The following is a 9,636-nucleotide window of genomic DNA, read 5'->3' as shown; positions in this document are numbered from 1 at the left end:
CTGCTGCGGAGGAGAACAAACTTGATGATGTGGTACATACCCTGCTGCAAGCCAATGGCACTCCAGGGCTGGAAATGCTTGAAAGTAATGTAATGGTAGGTTAGCACCGGGAGAGGTATTCCCGTTTGAGAAGCCAAGGCTGATCAGGAGGCTGGCTGGTTGGGGATTTATTGTGGTTTTGTCTTGCGCTACAGTGATGCAGAGGCTGTTTCTACTGGCAATGTTTACCCACATGGCATTTTGCTAACAAGGCTTGCCTGTTAAAATGTTGAAATAAAAATACGTGTGACAGCACGCTAAATGTCCATTTTTAATGCTGTCCATAATGTATTTAACTTCACAAAGGGAGTGTTTTGTAATCAGTTGATCTGCCATGACTGATGTTTTATGATGCCAGCATGGATATGAGAAGCCTAATACTTCAAAGGATTTTGAAGTAATTTTGGCTCCCTTGTTTATTTTGTGGATAACAATTTCCATTTAGTGCATTTCAGCATAAATTTGGGAGCCCAGAATAAAAAAACCCTCCCTCATCTATCCATGTTAGCATCTCTAACAGAAGTGCAGCGGCAAGGTGGGTTCAATGCCAAGTCTGAAAAGATCTAGGTGGAAAACCGAATGGCCTGCGTTACTTTCTGTAGTAGTAGAGAGCATTGTTTTGAGGGTTTGTGTCTGAGGTTGGTTGGCAAGTGAAAGTTTAAACTGTTGGGTTCAAAAGAGCCACTTCTGTAAGCTTCAGCATGTGCAGGAGGGGAGAGAGGTGGTGAACAGAGCTGAGCCGTTAGCAGAGCACAGCTTTTCTCCCCAACAAGTAGCGTGTGGCAGTACCCAGCAAGGACGGGGATCTAACTGTAAAAGAAAGTTCTGATTTTTTTTCCTTGTTTTCTTTTTTTGTTTTGTTTTGCTTTGCTTTTATGTCTTTCTAGATCTCCCCAGAAATCTTGTGTAAGGAGGGGATCAGGGTGCACCGTACTGTACAGCAGAGCGGGCAGTTCGTTGTCTGTTTTCCTGGCTCCTTTGTGTCTAAAGTGTGCTGTGGCTACAGCGTGTCGGAAACGGTGCACTTCGCGACCACCCAGTGGACAAGCATGGGTTTTCAAACGGCCAAGGTAAGTTGAGAAAATGGAGTTAAAACGGATTCACCGCCCCGCCATCTAAACCCACAGCAAACCAGACATTCCAGGATTGATAGCCTTGTGAGACTAGGCCAACTGCGTCTATTTTTGTGGACTCTTAAATAAAAAAAAAAAGGAAAAAGTTCTGCGAGGAGTAAGATGATCCCGTGTTTTCCAAAAAGCTACCGAGTTAATAACTGACAGCTAAAAACTTCTGTATATTTGAAAAATTCAGGAGATTGTCATGCCTGCAGACTAGTTTGCGAGGAAGCTTTTCAAAAATCCCTTCAGAGCTATTGATAATGTATTGTATTATGCTTACTGATGGTTTTTTTTAAGTGATGTTTTCTAGAACCATTAGAATCTCAGGTGCAGATATCTGATTAACTGTGCTTGTTAGCTCCTGTGATAGGCAGAGTCAGTTACTACTCACAGCCGTACTGCTTGTCTTTCTCTGCCCCTTCATTCAGGAAAAGCTTGTTGATCAGGGCAATTTCAATTTTAATCAACTTGAAAATCCTTAGGTTCGCTGACCAGCCCATCTGATACTAAGATGTAAATAAAAAACCCTTCCCGTTCCCTTCTCGCGCAACTAACCGAGGCAGGTTGTCTGCAGAAACATTTTGGCTGCATTTCTGTGTTCTTGGACAAAGAATATATATCACTAATTGTGTTCCCAACCTCCTCAAATACAATATGGGTGACAGATGCTATTTTGGTAGTGTTTTATAGCTAAGCCACTAGCAAATTATCATTTACAGCTTCAGACCAAGTGGTTAGTAAGTAATTAAATGTAATATCTCCACTCTTAGGTTTTGGTTCTTTAGGGTTAACAGAATTCTTCCAGCCTGGTTATACTAACTGTATATTAACTTAGTTTGAAATAAAAGGTTATTTTATTACAGATTTATTTGGGGGAAAGGTGGGACTTGTATATGTGTGTAGGTAAGGAGTGAAAATCCTGAGCTAACCTTCTCTGTCTGAAGGTACACAATTCTATTAACTCCACACGCTGTATTTATTGCTCTCCTGAACACTTGTTTGATATTGTGAAAATGCCACTCCTGTAAGAGACAGAAGTCACTATGCAGCAATTAAAAAGCTCTTCTTGGTGCCTCAAATTCTGAAGAACAGTTTCTTTTGCTTAATTTGTAAGAGCTTTGCACTGGGTAAATACAAGCGATTGAAAATCCAGCAGATTCCAATCTGTGATAACCTACCCTGGAAATTGAAGTCACAGCTCTCACAAACTTTACAAGAACCACAGATACGTGTTTATATCAAAATAACTCTGGAAACACCTACTGCATTGTTCTTTCCCTTCTTTTTTTCTCCTCCCCCCTCTTCTTGTCTCAAACTTATCTTATGTCCTTAACTCCCTTAAGTTTTGGAAATTCTTCCTTGGTTCCTTCACTTTGACAAGGCACTTTGCCATTTTCAAAGGCCGGCCGGGATTGTGCTTTTCAGAGGTTGTGAGACGTTCTGGGTCACGAGCAAGATTCCCCTTTTGGACTGTTAATGAACTCTCTGACAAACAACTGTATCTTCTTGTCTGTCTGTTCTCGACAGCAATATTGGCAGTTCTCAGCTGTTTGATACATTAACGTTGTTTTCATTCTGTGGTACTGTGACCTGGTTTTTTTATAGTGGCTCTCTTTATTACTAAACGATGTTGTTTCATTTCTGTATTGAATGACTGCTCAATCTCCTTTAATATATGGAAAAATGAAATTCCGCATCTGAAAGTGCATTGATTTTTGGTTTCTAAGGAGTTGGGATAATCGTTGGAATAAAAGAGTCTGTATAAAGTCTGTGTGAAGGGACAGACAGGTTTCACCTAAATCATATGTGGAACCAGGTTGCTGGCTTTTAAAAAACACCTTAAGAGCTGTTGAAATTTTAAACTTAGGCTGAGGAGGAGGTTTACAGGCATGGTGGAAGAGTTTGTGTTTGGAATGGCAAAGGGGTAACTCCACATCTTCGAATAAGGCATGGGCAAAGTCAGTAAAACTTATTTAGGAGACAGGAAAACAGAACGTTGGACTAAATGAATGCGCTCTCATCTAGAGGTCTGGAAGTAAGGAGGAGTATCTGCTTTTAAAGGAGGGCTTTGGTGTGGCATAGGGCCTACCAGAAACTTAGTGGAAAGAAGTCTCGCCCGGTACTGTAATACAAGAGGAAGAAGTGCATAGGAAAGATGGAGTCAGTCATCCAGTTGGAGCAAATCTGCACGCAGAAGAGAGTTTACAGTCAAATAAGCCAGGTTTAACTCTGTCACCAGTGACAGAATCCCTGTGCGCTGATCTTCCCATCCTGAATAGGAAAAGCATGGTATTAGCGCTGTCCTCCTGACTGTCCAGCCAAGATGCTGGCAGGGACTTCACCTGTGTGTCCCCCCCCCCCAGTTTTAGTCTGGGTGAGGAACGCGCCTTTACAATGCCACACAATTACCACTCCCTGGTTGCTGTCACAGAACTGCCTTAGCCTGAGCAGGCTGGCTTGCTTTCAGGGGAGCCCAAAAGGTTAGAGCCACTCCAGGAGTGCACCTGATGTCCACCAAACACCGGTGCCAGCACGGCCACAGGACCAGGCTAGGCTGCTCTGAAGTAAAGCCATCGGCTTTACACACACACACACGTGTCCGGTGCGTGTTTGGGTCCTCGGCAGCACCTGTGTCACTCTGCACGTCCACTCGTCCTCCTTCACCGTATCGGCTGGCGTGTAGACGTAGCCTGGGTCGTACGAAAGGAGGTGAGAAAACTTGTGAGGACAGGACATAGGATGATAATGGGAAACGCTGGTCTCCTCCCCCTAGCTTGGACAGGGGTGGTGTTGGGGTGTGATGCCAGAACCGAAATGGCTTCGGCTGGTCGGGAAATCCATGCGAGGAGAAGAAACTGTCACCTCTTCTCAGCAATGGTAGAGCCCCGTTCTAAACACCGCTATCAAAGAGTTGCGCTGTGGTGGTGAGCAGAGATTAAGAACCTTGAAAGAGCAGTAAAACGCAAAATAGCCATTACTGTGGTGTTTCATTTCAAAAGAGCCTCGCATAAAACCAAGGAAGCTTGTTAAATTGAGAATGCAGAAAGAAGGGTTAATTGTGTGCGTGCAGCATAGAAATTGTTTAAAGATGCCGTGTTAGAGGCTCACAGCACATGCACAATGGCTAGCAGAAAAAAAATTTCCAAAGGCAAACCCCTGCTAAACTTGGCACGGCTAAACACCAGGAGAAAGGAGTGAGTCTGAAATGAGACCAAAAAATCCCTTTTGTGTCCAGAAGATGAAAACACAACAACCACTCTAGCGAGATGCATGGGAATAGACACAAATGCAGACCAAACGGAGATTTCAAAGAACAACTTCCTAAGGGCCAAAAGAAAAAATAAATGTAGAAAAGAATGAGACCAGGGCAATCGGCGTGGCTTTTGCAGCAAGGCCATGGCCCCCAGGCCTTCAGACTTTGGGAAGGATTTACGGACAGAAGAGATCCAGTTGATGGAGCCTGTGAGCATTTCTAGAAGACTTCTGGTGAGGTTCCTCAGAAAAGGCTCTTAAAGAAATTAACCTGCCACGGGTTGAGAGGGAAAACACCAAAAAAATAACTGAGAAGCAGAGGATGGGAACAGATGGTCAGTTTGTATCATTCTGCGTCCCTCAGGAGTTTGTACTGAGACCAGTACAGTTCAACGTATCTGTAAATAACCTGGAAAGGGAAGCGAATAGCAACACGAATCCTTTATACGGAGGGTATTAATGGTAATGACAGCAAAAACTAAAGCAAAAAACTAAAGTGAGAAAATGGTAGATGAAGTTCAGTGTTGATAAACGTTTAAATTTTAAAAAATAATCCTAATTTGACAGACACAGCAAATGGGCTCTGAATGAGCTCTTGCTACTGAGAAAAGAAGTCTTTGGATTCCTATGGAGCTGCCCGCCAAGTGCTCTGGAGAGGTTTACAAAAAATGTCTTGAATGTTAGGAACTGCGAGGAGAGAATAGACAACAAAGCAGCAGCATGGCTTCGGCCCTCTGTGGGCTCTTGGTATGGCCATGGCTTGAATACTTGGGCAATTCTGAGTCCCGAATTGCAAAAGGAATATAGAGGCACTAGAAAAAGCACAGCAGAGATTGATGATTAAAGGTATGAATTACCCTCTGCATTAAATATAAGAGGGCTACTCAGCCTGGAAAATTAATGACCGAGAGCTGTGCATGATAGTAAGAGCAGATCAAAAGTGGCAGGGTGATGATAATTATGATAGGAACGTTCGCTGACTTTCGTAACACTGAAAAATGTGTCATTAAAGAAATTATTATGCAACAGGCCAAAAGCAAACAAAAGTGTGTTTTAAAATACTTAACAGTGTATTTCAGTACTGTATGGAAGAGAAAAAACGTACATGGATTCAGAATTAGATAAACGCACATTTTCAGTGAGCTGTGCTAAACAGAGCACGGGGCCGTCTTGGGCTCTGGTGGTGCCGGAGCCGGGCAGCCAGCAGGACCCTGCCTGGTTTGCTCCTCCAGCTGCCTGCCGTGGCCTTTCCTCCTGGTTGCCTCGGTTGCCTCTGCAGGCTTTTGCTCTGGCTTGGGAGTGGCCGTTCTTAGGCAGCCTCGGACAATATGCTAGGCAAACACAACGTGAAGAAAACTTCTCGTACCGCTCCTAAAAGTGCAGCTCTTCCAACCGCACGCAGGGTCTAGCAGAGCAAATAGGTTCTGAAGAACGCTCTCCTTACCCGTGAGCCTCTTGTGGACCTTTGTGGTCAGCAAAGGTTACCAATCCATTTTATGAGAGAGGGGGAGAGAGATAACTTGTCACTTCCATGCATGCATCAGTGCTATTAAAAATGATGAATTTTATGATATATTGGTTCTGAGAAAAGAAATACCAAGAGCATGTAATTAGGGTTACAAAACAGGGTAAAAAAACCTGAAGGTTAAAGAAGCATCTTTGGTTTTGTTTGTGCCGAGTAGGTATTTGGTGGGCTTAGCTCCGAACCAAAATGGCCCCTTCACGTTACACTCCCGTGTTTGTGTCGTTTGAAAACTCTCCGAGTCCGTGTAAAATAAAACGTACCTCTTCAGATGCTGGGAAAACTCTAGACTTTTCCCAACTGCACAGTAAATCAAGGAATTTGCCTACATAAGAATTACTGAAAGGGTTTCAGCTCCCAAACCCACTCAGTTCGTGTTGACACTTTAAAAGCTTACGCAGAGAGGAGCCGGTAACAGGCACAACGGAGCAGGACTGAAACCCCCTCTCTTGCCTGCTGTCTCCTTTCCTTGACATACGCCCGTTTTGCTAGGTTGTTGGCTTTTTGATGTTTTAAAAGATGGAAAATAACAGCAGTCCTGGGCTTCAAGCAGGTCTGAGGAATAGATTGTACTGGAGGGCCGAGAGTGCCGATAGTGTATGACTGAGCTGAAGCGATGGCGTCACTCCTCTTGGCCTCCACAGGAAAAACGAATTTTTAGGGAGAGAATTGTGAGGTGTTTGGTTCCTCTACTTCAGTGAACTGCACGCTAATCTATGCCTGGGCATCCTTCTTTTTATTTTTCTCATTTTTCTTGACCTCTTTCCTAGCCTTGTCTTTGCCACCGGTGAAGTTTAATTTTCTTTTTTGAAAAGAGGGTGTACCTGAAATGTGGTGACACCAAAGTACTTGCGTTTTGCTTCATTCATTCTCTTTGTATACGCAGACTTTGCCTACTTTTCCTCTGCATTAAATCTCCCAGTAAAGCATATTAAGAAAAGATAGCATACAGATTGATTTCTTAGCACATACGCCATCGTGCATTGCAGGTACTTTTTTGCTCTCTACTGGTGACTTTGAACGAGACCAGAATGTTGGCTATAACAGGCACTAGGGTATTCTCTGAGAAAGCAGTTGACACTGACTGACTGGTAGCATGCGTTTGGGTTAGGTTTTTGAGGTTTTTTTCTGTGGCATTGGTTCACCTAAAGCGCGTGCAGAAAATGTTCTTTCATAGTCCTTTCAACAAGAAGACCCAATTCAGCAAAGCCCTTGGGCACCTGGCTTTCCACTGAAGGGAGTGATTTCTAATTAGCATTTATTTCGGTGTGAAGTTAGTGCTGGATGTTAAGTTGGAACATAAACACTTTGTTTGGTTCAGGCTAGGGAAAGCTCTTACTTTTGCTTCTTTGAAAAAGCTAGTTTTTGCTACATTGAATTCATTCTTGATAGCTTCTTCTTTTCAGACTTGCTCAAGAACTAATTTGGCAATTTCTGTCCCAGGAAATGAAGAGACGACGTATAGCCAAACCATTTTCAATGGAAAAGTTGCTTTATCAGATTGCAACAGCAGAAGCAAAAAAGGAAAACGGACCAACTCTGAGTACGATATCATCACTTCTTGGAGAGCTCAGGTAACGAATTGGGGGCCTGTTGTACCTATTTTGTTTTCATTGACAGAGGTGGATGACGTAAGTAGCCCTTTCAGACGCATGTCTTGCACCTACTTACCCAAGCAAAAGCCCAGCAGAGCTATTTGAAGACAGCCACATGTGGAAGAAGCAGTTTCCTTGGCTGTATCTGAAATGAGAGTGCCCGTGGTTAGGATGTCTTACTCTAAGAATTCCCTACTTCGGGCACCATCAAAGAACTAAAACTACGGTTTGCCTTGGGTTTGTATTTTGCTGACGCTTGGTGCCGAGAGTCAAGACTTCCTGATGCATTATGTGAACTACATGGTGTCAAGCGGTTAAATACTTTTCTTCAGTTTTTCGGCCTCTTGCCATCAGTAGCCACTGTCAATCCATGTCTCTAATGGGTTTTGCACCAGGAACCCTTGTCTTCAGCATCAAGATTGTTATAGTGCAGGTGTAGAAGGTACTTTGTATACAGAAGGTTGTCTTGGTCGAAACCACCGAGCAAGTCAGCAGCTTGTGCATGGGTGCTAACACATCCTTCAGTAGAACCTGAATGTTTTAAAGAAATAAAAACTTCACGCTCCTTTCTCTCTCCAGTGTTAAGGAAACGTGTTTAGGGTTTCTCTTAAGATAGGTAAAAAAAAGAAAATATAATGTTGCCTGGCTTCCTGTGTAATGATCTTTTCTTTTGTTCCCTACCATGTAGTTGCTACCTATCTTTCAAGTTTGTGACAACTGATACTCGAGATGTCAAGAAAGTTTTGATGAATGGAAATCTACAAACTGTATTTAACTAACTAGCATGTTCATTTGGAAAATTTCCAGTGACATATTGAAGGGGAAAACAGCCCATGTGTTGTTTTAGTGTTCAGAAAGAAATACAAAGAGCTGTGCTGACTGCTTTACCTGCAGCTGATTCCCCTGTGGGAATAATCACTTCCAAGTGCTGCGCTTTTTTTTTTTTGCCTCTTTTTTTTTTTGTTTTTTTTTTTTTTCCCCTTGAAGATGAAAAGTCTGCAAGTGCGAAAGGTGCAACAGCAATGTTGGTGCTTGCTGGTAGACCACCACATCGACCTCTATCAGAGTGGTTCTCAAACTTGTTCTTATGCTTAGGTTGGAATTCTCTGGAGGGTATCGGTCCTTCCCGTGGCTGCTTATGTAAAACAAAATCCCAAACAACAAAACCTGAACAAAACCAACCAAAGCGGAACACTGTACCGTATTTTTTTTTCCCCTTTGTTTTGTTTTGCTTGTTTGTTCTGTGTCTTTTGTTGCCTCCTCTCCTGATCTGCCTTGGTTGCTCAGTTTGCCCGTGCCATTTGCTTAGCTTGGCTCTCCACCCATCTTCAGCTGTGTCTGGTGGTGAGCTTTTTTATTATCCCCTTCCATCTGCTCAGCTCGCTCCACACTTGCCGTCTTCTGCTCGGCACCAACCCGACCTGCTCTCCTCATGCTGCATAGTTCAGCATAGGAAGTGTTGTCCACCTCGCGGACGCCGGGGGTGAAGGGCGGCTGGAGGGCGTAGTCTTTATTCTTAATTGACATCTCCTTCCTTTTCCCCTGGGTGTACAGCAAGATCTTCGTCTTTTGGCACAATCACGTGCCCCGCTCCCCCTTTCCTGCCTGAAGCACCTCATGGCAGCAGGTCTTTGGTTCATCTCTGCCTCCTGGTGAAGGTGGCCCTGTTACTCCCGACAGCAACGGCTCCTCCTCCTCCTGAAAGTGGCTTTTGGCAACTTTGGGAATGACAGTCATGTTAGCCACATCTCCCGACTCTCCTCATGGCCCCGAGCAACCATCGTCCTCCAGGAAGTCCTCGGCAGTCCCCCGTTCTCTGTGGAGCAGTTTGAGAACCACTGGCTTGATACAGTGGTCGCTGTTAAAATCCGGAGATAGGTTTTGCAATTAGGCAGCGTTTCTGTGGTGCTGGCTGGCTCTCGCTCCGCGTAGGGAATGGCACCAACCTCCAGCAACACGCAGGGCTTTGCTGTGTGGAGCTCAGGTTTCAGGGATGGTCGTGGTAAAAGGGTGATTATACGTGGCTTTGCGGTGGTATGAGGCGATGCCGATGTCTAATTGCATAAAACGTTCACAGGGACACGGAGCTGAGGCAGCGGCGGCAGCGTTT

At 44.1% G+C, this 9,636-nt stretch overlaps 1 protein-coding gene across 1 annotated transcript in view; it reads left to right on the top strand.

Moving 5' to 3' along the window:
- Positions 1-9,636, top strand: part of JARID2 (jumonji, AT rich interactive domain 2) — a 99,957-nt gene that overhangs the window by 85,442 nt on the left and 4,879 nt on the right. Inside the window, exons 12-15 of the mRNA XM_009706104.1 lie at positions 1-95; positions 927-1,109; positions 7,375-7,505; positions 9,604-9,632. Coding sequence (XP_009704406.1) covers positions 1-95; positions 927-1,109; positions 7,375-7,505; positions 9,604-9,632 — 438 coding nt within the window. The remainder of the gene's footprint in view (positions 96-926; positions 1,110-7,374; positions 7,506-9,603; positions 9,633-9,636) is intronic.

Source organism: Cariama cristata, unplaced genomic scaffold (assembly GCF_000690535.1).
Source record: "Cariama cristata isolate BGI_N322 unplaced genomic scaffold, ASM69053v1 scaffold9350, whole genome shotgun sequence".
NCBI lineage: Eukaryota > Metazoa > Chordata > Aves > Cariamiformes > Cariamidae > Cariama > Cariama cristata.
This window is presented reverse-complemented; position numbering and strand designations above follow the sequence as displayed.